Source organism: Loxodonta africana, chromosome 8, assembly GCF_030014295.1.
Source record: "Loxodonta africana isolate mLoxAfr1 chromosome 8, mLoxAfr1.hap2, whole genome shotgun sequence".
NCBI classification, from domain to species: Eukaryota; Metazoa; Chordata; class Mammalia; order Proboscidea; family Elephantidae; genus Loxodonta; species Loxodonta africana.
The window spans coordinates 64,058,353-64,076,451 of record NC_087349.1 but is presented as its reverse complement, the minus strand read 5'-3'; the positions used below and the strand labels follow the sequence as shown (position 1 = coordinate 64,076,451).

At 39.3% G+C, this 18,099-nt stretch overlaps 1 protein-coding gene across 1 annotated transcript in view; it reads right to left on the bottom strand.

The window, feature by feature from the left end:
• COL1A2 (collagen type I alpha 2 chain) overlaps nt 1-16,823 on the bottom strand; it is a 36,661-nt gene extending 19,838 nt beyond the window's left edge. Inside the window, exons 1-23 of the mRNA XM_010587258.3 lie at nt 16,593-16,823; nt 14,033-14,043; nt 13,457-13,471; nt 12,751-12,786; nt 11,301-11,393; nt 9,994-10,047; nt 6,806-6,850; nt 6,647-6,700; nt 6,479-6,532; nt 6,118-6,171; nt 5,633-5,686; nt 5,055-5,108; nt 3,331-3,375; nt 2,987-3,040; nt 2,851-2,895; nt 2,388-2,441; nt 1,771-1,869; nt 1,599-1,643; nt 1,390-1,488; nt 902-955; nt 662-769; nt 234-287; nt 39-137 (exon numbers count right to left, since the gene is read on the bottom strand). Of these exons, the coding sequence (XP_010585560.1) occupies nt 39-137; nt 234-287; nt 662-769; nt 902-955; nt 1,390-1,488; nt 1,599-1,643; nt 1,771-1,869; nt 2,388-2,441; nt 2,851-2,895; nt 2,987-3,040; nt 3,331-3,375; nt 5,055-5,108; nt 5,633-5,686; nt 6,118-6,171; nt 6,479-6,532; nt 6,647-6,700; nt 6,806-6,850; nt 9,994-10,047; nt 11,301-11,393; nt 12,751-12,786; nt 13,457-13,471; nt 14,033-14,043; nt 16,593-16,662 (1,350 nt within the window). The 5' untranslated portion in view covers nt 16,663-16,823. The remainder of the gene's footprint in view (nt 1-38; nt 138-233; nt 288-661; nt 770-901; nt 956-1,389; nt 1,489-1,598; nt 1,644-1,770; nt 1,870-2,387; nt 2,442-2,850; nt 2,896-2,986; nt 3,041-3,330; nt 3,376-5,054; nt 5,109-5,632; nt 5,687-6,117; nt 6,172-6,478; nt 6,533-6,646; nt 6,701-6,805; nt 6,851-9,993; nt 10,048-11,300; nt 11,394-12,750; nt 12,787-13,456; nt 13,472-14,032; nt 14,044-16,592) is intronic.
• Nucleotides 16,824-18,099: the final 1,276 nt, after the last annotated feature.

Sequence of the window (18,099 nt, the reverse complement as noted above, 5' to 3'; positions counted from 1 at the left end):
GCCAGGTGTGAGGTGCTCAGAATCAATCTGAAACTTACTCGGGGTCCCATGACACCAGGCTCTCCGGGGCGACCAGAATCTCCGCTGGGGCCTCGGACACCAGCAGGGCCAGATGCACCACGACTACCAGGAGGGCCCTATTAAAAAAAGGAGTGAAGGTGCTAAAGCTAATAACATACCCACCGCCAGAAGCATCAAGTCCCTTTCTGTGAAGCGAGTGATAGACAATTTACCATGACACCAGCTCTGCCATCAGCTCCAGGAAGACCACGAGAACCAGGACCACCCTGCAAGAAAGGACATGAAACGGATGAGAATTAGAGACAGCCGTTGAATCAGATAAGGTAGAGTTGATTAAAATATGACATGCATGTCAGAAATCTTGATCCCCCTAAGGAATCCCCCTAAGAAATAAGCCAAAACACTTCACCCAAATACCAAAGGAATGTGTGGATGAGCATTCTATAAAAGTAGGTCAACACTGTTTCCAGACTAATTTTATAACATACCAAACAGACAGTTACTGATTTAATACAGCAGATGGGAAACAGATGGTTCCTTAGTCTAGAAAAGGCACTCAGTAATTTTGACCAATTCTAAATGAAGGGGTTCCATCATCTGCTTCTGCTGTATCTGGGTGTTAGGAGCATTTGGAACTTACTCTCAGCCCAGGAGGTCCTGCAGGGCCAGCAGATCCGGCTTCACCACTGGAGCCTCTCTTTCCTTCTTCACCACTGGGACCAGGAGGACCTTGGGGGCCAGCAGAGCCCTGTTTAATGAAAAAATAAAAATAAAATAAACACAGAGAGGAAGTAGAAAGAATTAATTTTAATATCATATCTAGCTAAACAAACTGGATTAAAAAATAACTCCATAAAACTGTGGTTATAGAATTACTTACAGGTTCACCCTTGCTACCGCTCTCTCCTTTGGAACCAGCTGGACCAGGCTCACCCTAGGATCCAATACAAAACAGTGGTCAAATGACAAACATTTGTCAAAACTCTCTGGCAAACAAATCTCTTGGAGATATTGATAGATCAAGCAAGGAGAAACTCAGGGCCTCTAAGACATATGCCTAGATTACATTTAAATGACCTGCTAGGGGATGGTTTTGGTTGAAAGCACAAGACTGATATTGTGGAACTTTGCATCATTTACCTTTGGATAATGTTCTCAGATAGCAGGGGGTATATGTCCTTGTGTGTGTATGGGGGGGTGGGTGGAATGCACCCACATATACATGCATTTATGTAAGAAACACAAAAAGAAAATGCTGAAGGAGGAAAAATAGCAATAATAAAACTACAAGAGGAAGACTAGATGGTGGTGAGATGACGGCAGAGCCGGTATTTCAGGATGATGAAAATCACAGCTGCGACCACTTACAACAAGTCCTCTGGCACCAGTAGCACCGGCAGCACCAACAGGGCCAGGAATACCACGGGGTCCAGGGAGGCCAGGAGCGCCAGCAACACCGGGAAGGCCCTATGAAGAAAAACATAGCATCCATCATGAGGCAACTGGTTGTCAAGGCAACTGTCATTTAAATGCCTTTAAAACCACATCAGAACATTTCAGCCACCCCATATACTCACAGCAGCACCCTTAGCACCAGCAAGGCCATTGGCTCCAGGGTTACCCTATGAGGAAAAGAAAAGGAGGAAGGATATTAGTTGATAGAAATATTTCTGTTCTCTGATTCCACCTTCGTCTTTCTGTTTTTGCTTTCTTCCACTTCATGAGGTTAAAGAATTAACAGCTACTTACAGGAGGTCCAACGGGGCCAGAAACACCTGGAAGACCAGCTTCGCCACGAGGGCCGGCAGGACCAGAAGGACCAGGGTTACCAACAGGTCCAATTTCACCCTAAAAGAGAAAACGACACTGAGAAATTACCCAGTAGTAATGAAACAGCTTATCTCTGTTTTTAGAATACCAGGTCTTATGAAATTTCTTCGGGATTGCAATCGTCTCCCTCATCTGGTTTGGTGCCACATGATCTGGGTTTGATTTCCTATTTTCCTAGCCTGTTTCTACCCTCGTGGGTACCGTTGCCATGTTTTACCCTACCTCTGTTTCTGGGGTACATATGAGACAGGAAGAGACTCTGAGTCTCAGGCAGCCAGTCCCAATTAGTTTGGTAGTACATTCCAGAAGGCGCCCTTGGAATGAATTTCATGGAGCTCACAGTGCTCAGTGCAGAGAGATGGCCTACAACAAGCTGAGGGTGTAAAAACTAGTCACTCTATATCCACTTTGAAGAGAGGGGCTAGTTAAGGTAACTCTTCTGTAATTACTTCTCTATCCACAAACACAATTACAATATTTCACATCATAATAAAACAGCTACCAAAGGCAGTGACAATGATCAGCAGTGTCTTTACCTTGGGACCAGGGGCACCAGGGAAGCCTGGAGGGCCAGCAGAACCAATGGGACCCTGAAATCAATGCAGAAACCCAAAGGTGGTAAGAAATTTCCTCTCCATAAATTAACAACACAACAACAACAACAACAATGACAATAATAACAACAATGGCAGGGGACTGAAGTGACTTAAAGTGGCTTGGTCATATTAAATATTGGCAAAGGGAAAAATGACAGATAGTCTTGTTACTAGGACCTTATCAAAAGCAACATGCTCGGGGCACCCATGGTAGGGTAGATTTTACTTTGTACATCAGTCAGAAGGCCGGGGGATAGGACTTATAAATGGAATCCTTCAGAAGACCTCACAGAACACTTCGTTAGTGTCTGAAATGATGTATTTTGTAGGAAATAGATAAAGAGGATAGTTCTCATTCCATGCTCTCTCAATTCCTCCCAAATTCTCCAGTGTCAAAACTTACAGCAGGACCCACAGGACCCACACTTCCATCACTTCCACGGGCACCCTATGTAACAAACAAAGAGGAAGAGTCAGATGAAGAGTTAAATGGCAGCTACTAGAACATTTTTAAAAGGAATAAAAATGGAAGTACTTACAGCTGGACCAGGGCCACCGACACGTCCTCTCTCACCAGGAAGCCCACGGGCTCCCTAGAAGCAGAAACATTTTCAATAAAATCCAGAATGCCAGTTTTGAAAAAGTTACAGACATCATTTGGTTTGTCCAATTTCCAATATGTGCTAGCGTCCACTAGAAATAAATAGGTCTCATTCTGATTCCAACTAAAAGGTAATGGATTTCAATTAAGTATGCAGAAGACTATTCAAAAAATATTAAAGAATGTAATGCCAAGGGAAATGGTAATTAGCAAAAACTTTAAAAAAGTTCCAGCTTGCAGAGTGTACATATTCTGTTTTTCAATAAAATAATCAACACTTACTATTTGACCTGGAGTTCCATTTTCACCAGGAGCACCAGGTTCGCCCTACACAGAAAAGAAGGATTGAGGTTCTTGTTCATTATATATATTGATTTTTTTCTCACTGCATCATTTTTTACCCTATTATTACAATTTGAACTATTCATATATTTTCTAACATCTCTTCAATGTATAAACTGTTTGTCAACTATGCCAAATGCATACATAAAAAAAAAAAACAGCTAAAATACGGATTATTATTTAGATAATACCAAATATCTAGGTACTAGGGAGATGTGGAGGAAACCCTGGTGGCATAGTGGTTAAGTGCTACAGCTGCTAACCAAAGGGTCAGCAGTTCGAATCCACCAGGTGCTCCTTGGAAACTCTATGGGGCAGTTCTACTCTGTCCTATAGGGTCGCTATGAGTTGGAATCGACTCGAAGGCACTGGGGTTTGGGGAGGGGGATGTGGTGATTTCATTGTTACTACGTCCTCCCCAGTTTTCCCTCAGATTTGGCAAATCATTTAGAATGAGGCTTATGTATTAGAAATGATATAAAAGTAGATGGCAAAGGATAAATTGCATTCAGTAGTACCATATTTGCCCTCTTTAAAGTGATGTTGAACCCTCAACATTTTTATTTTTATAAAACATGCATAAAAATATTTTTCAGAGCTGTCATATTTACTGTCTCTACACTGTTTTCTTGAAGGAAAAAACTGGTGTTGGGGGGTAGTATACACTGTGGCACATGTAAAAGAACTTCCCTTCAAGATGATCTGATTTTGATACAGAAGAGACATGGTTTGAGAGACCATTGGAGGGCCCTTTGTTTCTAGTATTCTTTGGAATGAGCACCGGAACAAGAGCCAGGGATTTTAGCCTATGCCCTTCTAACTACTAGATGTGTGGTGTCAGGCAGGTCACTAGTCTTCTCTAAGCCTCGGTCTTCCTCATCTGCAAAATGAGGGAGTCTCCAAGGCCCCTTGCAGCTCTAACATTTTATGGTGCCGTGATTAGTAGTCTGAGCTGTTATATTAAGCTCCTGGGAGAACGACTTTGACCTTATCCATTTGCGTGGCAGCTGGAAAGTTAGAACAGATATTCCATATTCATGTTCATTTCTGGTCCCGCTAGTATTCGTTACTCATTAATTTGTAATTACGTTGGTATTCACTTTAATATCACATTATCTCCTTAATAGGAAAGAGAACATTTTATAGTTGGAAATGCTGTCATAGAAGAGCCTAGCCAAGAGATAACACACTTCTGAGACTTTAATTACCTAATTAAAATTTTTTTGAGTGTGCACAGATAAATCACGGGAAAGAGGTTGAAAAGAGTATTGTGACATGAATGTACCCACCTAATTAATGCATGGCAGAGGAGAATCTACAGTTTAAAATAACACATCATGTTCTAATATGTGACTATGTGTTTATTTACTTTTATTTTGGCTGCAGAGATCGAATAAAATTACAGAAGGAGGAAAGGAAATGGAGGGAGAAACTATTGGTATTATTTTGAACGTCAGTTGTTTACCAGATATTGAATTAAACAAATAGTAATTGGCCTTTTGCCACAGAATCTTGTTGTCCTCACTACTGAGAGATTTGTAATGTAGAAGAGGAAATAAGATACGTTTTAGAATATGGGTAGTCCTCAGCAAACATATACTTTTTGGTGGTGTGGTGTGTGGGCATCTCAATTAATTGTTTTAAAAACAATGTTCCTAATTTACCTTCACACCTGGAGCACCAGGCTGTCCCTTCAATCCATCCAGACCATTGTGTCCCTGAAAGGCAAATCCTTATTATTAACATGCTATTCCACTATACGTTGGGTCAAATCAAACATTTTATAGCTTTGCAATTAATCTCTTCTGTGGTGGAGCTCATGACTGCCTCAGTGTAATGGACTCACAGCATTCCAGCTCCAGGTGAACTAGCTCGGTTGCCCTAGGTAAGTTCTTAACCTCTCTGCCCTTGGGAAGGTAAGGATATAAGACGAGATGTTCTTTCGCGTTTCATCCATCTTTAATAATTTTACAGTTTTAAGGTGGTTGTAAATACCGATTAAGTCCTATGCGTTCTATACAGGTTCCTCAGTAGGGATTACTCATTTCGAGGTAGCTCTGAACAGACTGGAAAATGGCTCCCACTTTACTTTAAAAAGATTGTACTATTTCACCCTCTCCCCACTCTAGCAAACTCCAGGAATTTGCAGGCAAGTATGTATCACCTAGAAGTTTAAATACAGTTGAGTTTTTCCCTAAAAATAATTAGCATTTTCTCTTATCTGGGTAAAGAATGTGCTCACCCGAATGCCCTTGAAGCCAGGCAGTCCAGGGGTTCCAGGGAAACCACGAGCACCCTTAGAAAGAAACACAGAAGAAGATGAATACCACTTTCATTATAAATGAAAAGACAATGATTGCTCCTCTCCAAAGCTTTTCTTCTCATCAGTTTAACCTTGGAATAGAAACGTAGTATGTCTTTAAGCACAGAGGAGCAAGTTAATATGTCCTCAGGTGAGTAACTGAACTATGGTATTGTGGAAAACGTAATTTATTTGCTTCTAGTATGCATGCTGTCATTAATATTGCATTATTTTCATTAATAAAAACTGTATGCATTCTCTACTAGGCTCCTTTTATCTATCAAACACCTTCAATTAGTGTTCTAACATGCATGACGTCTATGTTGCTACATAGACTGATTCTAGGTTTAGCAACTATCTTATACCTTTGAGCCCTCTAATGTTTGGACCATATAAAGTGTCTTTGGACTTGATAAAAGCCTCACCTGTGGTCCAACAACTCCTCTCTCACCAGGTCGTCCAGGTTTTCCAGGGTGACCCTAAAACATGAAGGCATCATAGGATAAACCTTTTCTTGATAAGCTATCAGATAAAAGTGGGGCATCTTGAATTTTTACAATAAGAGAAAAGGCATCACATAAAAACCGGGATCCAAATATACATTTAATTAACAATAATATTTCCTTAAAAACAACTAAGCTAGTTAATATTTCATTACAACAATGTTTTCCATATGGGGAGAGTTACGTCCGGCTTATTCAGCTTATTAATTTGAATCTAGAAATTCTCGTTTGAGGCAAGAATATTTAAATGATGTTTTGGAAGGGCTTAGGAATAAATACTTACATCCTCACCAGCCTTGCCAGGAGGGCCAGCTGGACCACGAGAACCTGCAGGACCCTAAGAAATGGAAGACCTATCATTTAGTTAAGACTATATTTAAAAAAAAAAAAAATTTTATATTAATATACATCTTTAAAAATATTTATCACAAATGGAAAACAATGTACTCACAGTTTGACCAGGTTCACCAGGCTCACCAGGAGGTCCTTGGAAACCTGGAGAACCCTAAGAGGGGGAAAAAAAAAAAGTATATATATATAAAATGCCACACTCCAAGGCTTTACTTAATTCTCTTTTTACATAGGAGAGACACAAGCTTTTGGTACTTACAGGTGGTCCAGTTGCACCTGGAGGGCCTCTAGGTCCCATTAAACCCTGTAAAGAAGATAGGCATAGTTAGCACTGATACGTTGTCATGGCTTTGGTTAGGGTTAGCAGGACTAGCTTAGCAGGGCCATAGACATCCTGTGATAGACAGATGAACAGACCTGCCCTGGTTTTATTTCATAGTTTTTGTTCCTCCCAAGGAAGCATTCAAGGACCCAACTTCCCTCCACTCTTTCTTTTCTTTTGCTTCTCCTTCTCTGCTAACCCAAATCAGTAGAGCTCAAGGAGAACTGGATGGGGGCAGCTAGAGGTTCCCTAAAGTTGTGCCCAACTGAGCATACTGAGAGTGTTCTACTGTGATGAAGTGAATCTGTCTTCACACAAGTACAGAATATACAACTGCCTTCCATGCAGCTGATGAAGCATTTCCATTCTCCTGATCATATGTCATTTCCCCATGCCATACTTAGCTAAGAAATTGATACTTTTATTGCCACAAGGGGCATAAATTGAAAAGATCAAAAGTCTTTCTTAATGCTTAGAGGGAGGTCTCTTATAACCTTATAGCTCTTCTAAGGGCTGTTGGTGACTGATGAAAATGTCAAAGAAAAGTGGTGAAGGGAAAAGAAAATATTATTGAAACAGCACTCTAGAAGAGTCTGTTACATGATATTTTGAAAACCTAGCCTAATGGCAACAGATTCTTTTCCCTTTCGTTCTTCATTCCGTAGCATGCAAGTAAAGTAAGACAGAATAGTTACTAGTTTGTGAGCTAAATATACATTCTTGATTCCCCTTTGTAGTAACCAATGTCTGCGTCAATTCCTCTGTGGCAGCCTGTCTTCACAATGCTGAAAATGGTTCACACCTAAGTCTAGAGTCACTTGTTCATGACACACCAACCATGGGGACTCTGGAGTCAGGCTTGTCCCACTGTATTAATGTCTATATTAAAATTATATGGATTTTATTTATAAAGCACATCATCTTAATTATAAATTTTACTTATTCGGTTTTAGAAATTGTCTCAGCCTTAAAAGAAACTGTTACTTTTCAATCAAAATAAACTTTTAGGTATACGTTAATAATAATTTTCTTTGACTCCATGAATTTTAAACTGTATTTATTCATTTTTCCATTTACTTGCAACAATTTCATTTATATAAAAGGTAGTTTATTTTGTGGAGGCTGTGAGACAGAAGATGATTACTCATTAATTCAGAGAAGAACCCTGTGGGGTTTTAGATTATTGATTTTCCAACGTAGAAAATTATTTTAATACTTTCCTGCAGCCTATCTTTCTTGTTTGCAAAACACCTATGTGTTGACTATATATGTCTGTGCACGTGTGTGGATGTGCAAAGTTAAATTATATTTCACTGATACTTAATAGTAAAATACTCTGCTTTATACTCCCCAGAGAGATGTACCAAAGTCAGGGGAATCTAAAATCCATATTAATTTTCCGAGCTTATGTGGGCTTTTTTAAAAAAACCATTTGCCAGTGTTTTACTCTTTTCCCCTTAGCTTTGTCTTAAGATATAGGTACTGCTTTAAAGCTGACTAATGTCCAGCATCAGCTGAAACGGCTAATTTTAAACGTTCAATATAAACAAAGCCGAAACAACAACAACAAACCCTAAAAACCCCAAAACTCTACTACTTTACTTCAGATATAAATGTTTTAAATTACCAGGAAAAATCAGGGATCGAAAGTTGTCAATTAAAGGTACATGATTTCTCAAGTGATAGTTTTAATTTACAGAAAATATTATCTCATCCTTGTAAGCATATTGGCTTACTGTGGACCAGTAGAACATCTTCTTTTGAAGACAGAGCACTGAATACATTGTGCAGGTAAAATTTATATTTTAAAGACTGTCTTAGCTTTGGGTAGATAAATACCTTTGCTTAGGGAAAACGTTGTTAAAACCACTGCGCATGTGCGTGTGCATTTTGTCTATCTATAGTGTTTAGGGGGTGGTGTAGTGGTTAAGTGCTTTGGCTGCTAACCAAAGGGTCAGCAGTTTGAATCCGCCAGGCGCTCCTTGGAAACTCTATGGGGCAGTTCTACTCTGTCCTACAGGGTCGCTATGAGTCGGAATTGACTCGATGGCTCTGGGTTTAGGTTATTTTTTTTGGTTATAGTGTTTAATCAACCTAATATTTTTCCCTCCAGCAATTTTTCCCTCTATTCAAAAAAAAAAAAAAAATTTTTTTCATATATATCAGTATACATTTTGCATGCTCATATCAGCTTTTTTCTAACATATCAACCAATGCTTAGTATAAGATTTACTTCCTAAAGATTGGCCATCATCATCATAATCATATTGGGAACTTTTAAAAATGTTATTCAGATTACAGGATGTATTGCTTAATATTTATGCTGAATGACATAAATGCAAAGTTTTACTCCCGTTCTGTTCTGTACTTATTTATAATTAATAGGCTAAAAAAAGAATTTTTATCAAAACAGATAAAAAAAATCTCCTATATTGTTGAGGGTGGGTCAGAATCTATAATATTCACGGCTGTATCCCAATCCATAATACAGTTCAGAGCCCATCAAAGGCACTGATACGTATTTGTTTAATAAATGAATGTTTTACTCAAGGACTAGATATATGAACCATGAAGTCTAATATTCAGACATCTTGCCTGATTGCTGGTCCCAGCTTTGTCATCAACCACCTGCATACCCTTGGGAAAAGGGGCTAATCTCAGGTTATACAATGAACAGGCTAAAGTGGATAGAACTTGTTGATCCTTTCCAATAAGTTCACGGAATTTAATAGCTATGTGTCTCTAAAAGTCGTTTAAAATTCTAAGCAATGTTAAAGGATGTAAAAAATTAATTAGAGTGGTTACTCTTTTGACTTAAATGGACTTGCCTAAGTTACGGTTACTAGAGGCTATGTCATAGGCTATTTCTTGGACATAAATATATGCTTTAGATGTAATATCTTATTTGAATAAAAACATTTTATGAGGAAAGTTTGTTTTAAAAAAAAAAAAAAAGAACCCCCTAACTGTTAAAAGTTTTTGAATTAAAAAAAAAAAATGCTGCTTTTATTTGATCTCAGTATTGAGGGTTAGCCTATGCAATTAATAAATGGCAATATAAAATTTAACATAATAGAATTGTTTATTTAATGCATTCTTTGGCTAAGATAAAGAGATTAGCATACCATGGGTCCAGGGCCAAGTCCAATACCTTTTGCATCATACTGAGCAGCAAAGTTCTAGAGGGAGGAAAACACAAAACAATTTATATAGTTACCAGCCCTGTAGTTTGTTTTCTCATTCTATTTGTAGAGATACTTTGTTGTTGTTAAAAGAGGACAATGTTTTTGATATAAAGGTTTATAATTATTATTTTGGAATTATATATTGAGCTAAATTCCTACAAAGAGAAATATAAGTTCAAAGTTTACACCATAGCCGCCCTGAAGTAGGGGAGCTTCCCTACCTTATTTTTCAAAGCCTTCTTCTCTCCTACTACCCTGTGCCTCTGCACCTCACTCTCTCCCTCCACAATGAGGAAGGGGAGCTTCCTAAACTTTCATAGTCAATAAATTAAGCTGCAATCAAGAGGATGATCTTACATTTCCACGAGTTCCCCTCTCTTCCAGGACAAAGCAAAATGACTAGGCAAACTTTTTTTTCTGGAGTTTCCAAAAGAATAGAGTTTCAAGTTTGGATAAAAATGTCCCTTGGAAGATTAAAATTAAAAAAAAAAATAGTTCACAGTAATAACTTTACTGTTAAAGATCTCTCTTATAGTGGCAGATCTATTAAAGAAGGTGCTTTTTAATGCACTCAGTAGATAAGCAATCATAATAAGACCTTTGAAGGAGAAAGGTCTTTTTTTACTGACATACAGTTGAGTATTAGAATCAGGCTTCTGATTCATAGTGCTAACCAATTAAGCAAATATGTTTTCCTTCCTGCAGTGAGGCCATTTGGCACTCATACCATTGTTAAAGACATAAAGCTAAAAGAAGATATTAATGAAAAAGGGAAATGTACTTTTCTCAAATTAGTTTCAAGAAAATTAAACCTAAAACTGCTTTGAATGTTGGTTCAGCAGACTTCAAGCCAAGGAGAATAAAAAGGGTTGGATGTTTGCAAAATTGCTTAAGATCAGGGATTTTACTTATTCAATCTAATCAAACTCTTTAACAATGCAACACCTCTTATTTGTGCCACACTGATAAAAAGTATTAAACCTCCAAATTAAATAATGATTGTCAAGGCTGCTGCTATCTTCAGTGAACACAAATACCAGTCCTATAATTGACAAGGGCTCACAAAGAAAACAGGCAAACCAGGCTCTTGAATGGAGAAACCAAAGAAATGAAATAAAAGATACTAATTTCCAAATAGCAGATTTCTTCCTTAACTGTTAAAAATAAGTTCCAAAATGAGCCTTCTTCCAATGGAGGTAAAAGAAACTAAAGTTAGCTAAAAGTTAACAATACTTAAGACACCTTACCCCGCCGAGACCAGGGGGGCCAGGAGGACCAGGTGGACCAGGAGGGCCTGGAATACCATCTTCACCATCTCTGCCTGGTGGGCCTGTTGGTCCCTGTTACATAAAAAATGAATAATTAAGTCAGGGCTAAACAGGCCCCATAAAAACATGTACAAGGAAAAGGAGACCTAAGAATGTAAATGGTAATATCAGTTGTTCAGAACTTTCAATGAGGCAAGGGGGTGAAACATGGTTAAGATTAAATTATGACATGGGTCTATTTTAGGAGGATTAGTAACTGATGTGGGGAGAAGACAGAGGACAGGACAGTTCTCTTTGAGGAGTTTCTCACCCATTGAATATTAATTCATAATGGAGCTCCAGTATTCAAATAAAAATTAAAATTATAGCTAACATTTATGATTCTATGAACTTCATATGTTTAACTATGCAGTGTGATGTACTATGTACATTGATTGGCAGTTTCTGACAGTGATGAGCTTATTCAACTGGTGTGTTTTGCATGAATAGCAGACTAATTGATACGATAATTAATAATATCATTTTATCACAAGGATAGAAAACCGTGCAGATTTCCTACCATTAAGATGATTTATGTTGTTAAAAGAATTCATCAACATAATCCTACCTCTAATAACTTATTTCAGTGGAATAAATTTAAGGAATAAATGCAAAACCTGTCTGTACTTCCCAACAGATATGCTGTTGTTGTCGTTGTGTGCCGTCATAAACCTATAGGACAGAGTAGAACTACCCCTTAGGGTTTCCAAGGCTGTAATCTTTATGGAAGCAGATTGCTACATCTCTCTCCCTTGGAGCAGCTGGTGGGTTTGAACTGATGACCTTTCAGTTAGCAGCTGAGGGCTTAACCACAGTGCCACCAGGACACCTCCCAATCAATATAGATGTAGGCAAAAGTGTTATATAATGCAAAACTGTATACTTACAGATGTCAAGTAATCATAACAAGGAGATAAAAGAATACCATAAATAAAACATAAGTCTGATTTGTACATTTATGAATTTAGGCAGATAAACATGTTATTGACTATTATTTTACTATTATTCCCAAGCTGAAAAAAAAATTTTTTTTATATAAGAGATCTTACTTCAAATGCAAACAAAGCATGTTAAAATAAGAACTACGTAGTGATAACTGGGTACATTTCCATTATGTATGTGTGTATGTGTTGGGCAGGTCAAGTAAAACCAAAGACCACGCAACAAATGTGGTTGTTTTGTAACAGTTTTTCTTTTTTAAAGAATAAACTTGTCCTAAGAAGAATATTGATTATGTACAACAATGCTCATTCACATTTTCTGTATGGCATTATCTGCTTAAAAGGTGGTGCAATTATCTGGATACAAAATATTCTTATAAAATTGTGAGTTTCCTATAGTTTCTAGTATGTAGTTATTAAAGTTTAGGCCAAAGCCCTTTAATACATACCCTGTCTCCACGTGGTCCTCTGTCTCCAGGTGGGCCCTACAAGGAGGATGCAGATAGCACAATAAGAAATGTCTAAGGAATTTCCAGTGAACAAACAAACCATTCTTGATAATAATCTGTGGGTAAGAGTGATCTAGCCACAATGTTATTAGTATAGTACCTATAAAAATGGCACACTGCACTAGAAAAAACTATATTGCTTTTATTATAATTACAAGTATTTCTTAAAAGGGGCAGTCGGGAGGCTGCTATAGTCTCTAGCCATTAGTCCTATACTATAAATAGTATTTTCAGTACGATGATTACCGTAGATAGAATGACAATTTTGTTACATCTTTTTTCTTTTTTATGACAGTGTATTTAGTCAAAACCCTTTAAAATAAACTTCCTTTTACTACCTTTTATTAGCATAATACTCAGTCCATTACCAGAGTAAAAACAAAATCTTTTTTTCCCCTTTAGTATGTAAATCAGCAGTTTATGCAATACAGATGTAATTACAGATGACTCTGGAACATAATAAAACTTGGTTATCTTAAACATCAAAACTACTTTTCATTATGGTTTAGCTATTGCTGTATTAGTTTGAGCATAATATTGACAAATATTTTCCTGTTATAATCGCTTATAAATTTAGTTAAGTTGAAAATCATCTCTGATAATTTCATATTACTCAGATATTTATGAAGAAGTGTTGGACCCTTACCTTTCTCGTAGTTGCCTAGAAAAGAATAAGCAAAATGTTATTATGAGGAAAATTATATAGATATACATAAATGTCCCCCGTTTCTGTGTAGTATATTGTGCATTTACTATCATCTGAATTTAATATTCCAAAATAAAAATTTAAATGTAATAAAATGTTATATACAGAACCAAACTTATATACTTAACTGTTTATCATGCCTCAAATTTAATTCATGAGCTAAGAACTTGATCATGATACCCTTCCAAATGATTCCAAAGAAATGACAAGATCCTCTAGCTTAGTGAGGTCTTCTGCTTTGTAGTGGCTGATGCTAAAACTCAAACTCCTGCTGGAATTATTTACTCTCTATTTCTGTGCGTTCTTATGAAGGTAGTCTTACTCAGTAGCCCCACCCATTTTGGAAATTAGGGTGGGTACTTTCTAAGGCTGCCAAAAGGGTTTTGATTATCACAACTCTTCGTGATTTTCTTCTGACTCCAGGTTGGTCAATACCAATGCATCACTCATTCTCCCCAGAGAAGACATTACCACGGCTAAAGAGATTAAAATAATAATAATAATAATTTTACTCACCTCTTGTAAAGCTGTAAAGAAAAGTGGAAAGTGGAAAATAATCATTAAAGACTGCAATAATATTACATTGACCAATAGCAGTAATTGGCAAATAGACACACTAGTTCATAAATTGACTTACCTAATTAAAGGGCCAATTATATTTTTTTATTAAGACTATTCTAATGATTCGGAAGTTATGCAGGTCAAAAGTATGACAGGGAACAGCAGGGAGATTTGTTTGCAATATTAATATGTAAATATATTTTGAATTAAATTGTTAATTATTTACTATTTTATAAATGCTTTTAAATATTTATGTGTCTGAAGGATATTGCTAATGCTTAGTAATTAAGTTGGTAAATTGCACAGATGAATTGCTGAGAGTAAGGCAAGACTAGCAGATTGATGAGGAAATAATTTTTAATGTACAGTTTAGATCATTTTTAGTACTTAAAAATCTAAAAAGGAGAAAATTGAGGCAAGATGGTACCTAAATATGACACTGAAATTACTTAGTACTTCACTGAGTTTGTACTATGCTTACCGTCCTTTTTCAAAAGGTTTAATTTGTAAATCATTAAGTATGAAAATGGATTAATTCAGACACGTGAATTTTTGCTTTAAATTCGTACATTTAGATTAGGTAAGGTCATTTTGTCAATATGTACCACTTTTGTTCCTGAGAATGGATTTGCTCTGTATAAATAGAAAAACTGTGTATGAAAGAATTTGAAAAATGGTAAAAAGAAACTAAAGTAAATGTATCTCCCCTTTGCCATAATTGCTGTCTTTAAAGATTGAATATCTCTCCTACTGTATAAAAATTATAGGTTAACATGGATACAAGTGTTGCCAATCTTGCAATAAGATGAATCACCCCTAAAAATTGCTTTAATTAGGTGGCCAAGAAGTATGTCATTTGGAGTGAAAAAAATCTGTTGCAACAGTCACAATCAGGAAAGTGGACCATATCCAGCACTGACATTTAAGGGCAATTAATGAGAATCACTTTTAAATAAGAAAAATTATGTTTACTTCATTGGGTACATCAGTAGGAAGCATAATTATGCTTGAACTTGATTAACAGAAGTCCTTATGACTTTGGAAATTTGCCTTTTAATTACTCAGAAATGAGCCATTTTGAAGAACGTGTGTTTGGTAACATTTATTCCAGACTTTGGTTGGCTGCTGATCAAAAGGTGAGGTTGCCCTTCGTACCTCCAAACTTCCTAGGTTTGTTTTCTTTTTTCCTCTCTGAGCCAACCCTTTCCTCCTACCCTCAGATCTCACAAAAAGTGAACGTTTTAAGGTAAATGTGTTAGATGTAATTACCCTATACAATAGCCCAATGGTGTGGATACTAAAAGTGCATGGGCCAGAGTGGGGGTAGGGGTGAGGGGAAACACAAAAAATGCAACAGTAATGATGTAATGATAGCTACTGTGGCATTGGGTGGAGCAAATTTTTTGGAGTGTTGGGTGTGGCCATGTCCCATCAAATCAGTGCCTCTGCCTAGTAATTAGGCAGCCATTTTTCAAGACAAAAACAGAATCATTTCCTTTGTTCTTCCTTGAGAATAAATGTATGGTCATAACGCTTTGAGCTGAAAAGTGAAGTCAGTCTAATCCCCTTTCAGAAAAGGCCCAGTTGGGTTTGCCCAAGATTACATGGTAAATTAGTGGCAGTCTTGAAAAAATCACAGGTCTCTTGAGACTCAGACCAGTGTTGATATTTCTCAACTTGCTGGGTTCAGAGGGTCTGATTATCACTGGGGAGGTGTTGAGGGGATAACTCTCAGGCTCAACAAAGGCAGAGTAGATTTTAGTTAAGTAATGTTACCATTTCCATTACCAGGTAATGAGTTGAGAAGCTAATTTTACTTTTCAGAATGTATCAATTCCAAGCAGCACCCATTTTCCTTCCTAGGATACACTGACTAGCCATTGGGAAAGGCTCCAGTCAGAAATGCAGAGACTCTCTGGACAAACTCATAGAGTTTTTAATGGAGACTCCATTGGCAAAAGACCTAGTCCCTTGTGCTTTCATTTTCCTCCCTGCAGAGGGCGCCTTACAATATCATCATCATTATCCAGACAAGCCTTACAACGCCTAGAAGATAAAGACTCTTAGGAGTTGGGTTTTATATTAATAAATCAAAGGACTTTCTAAAGCAGGCCTCAAATTGACAAAGTGGGAATCAGTGAGATTATGGGGCCGGTTGGGCGGAGGCCCTGGACTTCCCTCATCCCATCAGTTGTTAATATCTCATCTTTAGGGAAAAGACTTCTGCTTTTGGCTCCCTCTCAACTTCACTAACTCGAGGATCAGATCAAGTTACTCTCTCCCTTTGAGTTAAGAGAAAAAGCTCCCTAACTTTTGGCCGAGAGTTGAGCATTTTCTGTTTACATTTTTAAAGTAATGTCCGTGTTTCTCATCAATTCCTGTGTTTTTCCACATGCCAGAGCCTTCACTCCAAACTGTAGCTAGAACTTGGGTTTAGGTTTCCTGTCTCAGACCAGGGTGCCCACCCATCTAATCTCTCTCTCCCGTCTTCCCCAAATAAGCGGAAGGCACTTACATTGGCATGTTGCTAGGCACGAAGTTACTGCAAGCAGCAACAAAGTCCGCGTATCCACAAAGCTGAGCATGTCTACCACTTAGACATGCAGACTCCTTGTGTCGCAGAGCCCCTGGGTCACCGGCAGAGGTATCACCTGGCGGGCGCAGGCATGCAGTCGTGGCCAGTACCTCCAACTTAGCCGAAACCTCCTGCTGCCTTGGTGCTAAAATAATAAAGCCCGGATCTGCCCTATTTATACGGCAAACTTTTGCCTGGCCCGAGGGTGCCTCCAAAAGCGCCTCCACCAATGAGAGGGCTGGGGCTGGGGGCCCGGGCAGCCACAACTGGGAGGAGACTGCGGGGGCGCAGAGGAGGGAGAGAAGGGGGGAGGGACGTGGCCACGGGGCTGGCTTCTTAAATTGGTTCCATTCTTTTTGAGGACGTGGACACTTTTGAGGCTTTCGAGGGGAAACTCTGACTCGCTGTCTGCATACCTCCGCCCTCCCCTTCCACCCGCTCTCCCCCTCCCTTCCCAAGTTTGGAAACACTTTCGGACACGTCGAAGCCCTCTGCAGACACCGACGTGGGCTATCACCCCGCGACTATGCAGACCTCTAGGCCGCCGGGCAGCGCGGAGGGACCAAAGCCCGGGGATCAAAGGAGGAGCTGTCCAGCCGTGCCTCACCTGGTGCCCTGGGTGACCGCGGGCAGCGTGGAGGGGCCTGGCGGACGCCGAGGGGCAGGGGAGGAGGGAGGGGAGCCCTGACAGCGTGGCGCGGGCCTACGCCACCCTCCCCGCCCCCTCCACCCCGCCCCCTCCCCAGCCCAGCTTTTCTCCAGCTTTGGGGCGTGGTGCGCCCACTTTTTCAGCAGCAACGTTCTCTCTCTCTCTCTTCTGGCTCTGGGAGAGAGTGAGAGGGGATCCCGTCTGTGGAGAGTTGGTTTGGAGTCCGAGGACGCCTACTGTTGGGGGTGGGGAGAGGGGAGCAGGCTAGCAGTGGCGTGGCACCCTGCAGGAGGGGAGGATGTGATGGTTTGCACTAGCCTAGCCTAAGCCATCAGCGGAGTCTTTTGCCCTCTTCGCTGGCCTTTGCTGAGGCTGATTCTAAACCGAGGCTTTGGAGATTGGCTGGCTCAGCGAAATGATCGCAACTGACCTGGAAGCCAGGACCTCTCCTCCGTGGTCTCTTCTGAGAGTGCGGTGGAGAGTCTGCTGCTCTCCCTTCACTTCCTCAGTACCTCCGTCGTTTTCTCCACAGACTCCTTGTCTGGATTTACCAGCTACACCTGGAGCCTGGGCCAGGGTAATCCTCCAGTGAACCCCCTAATTACTCTTGACCTTACTGTCCACTCACAGACACCACTATTACAGCCAACGCCCGAGCACCTCCCGGCCTTGGTCTCAGCTTCTCTCCTCACCTGGGAGAAAACACCCAGTTCATCTACAGGGGCTTCTGTTTCTAGGCTGAGGTTTCCCGCAGTCTTTTCTGTTAACGTGGCAAGAAGTACCTCCACCCACGTGGAT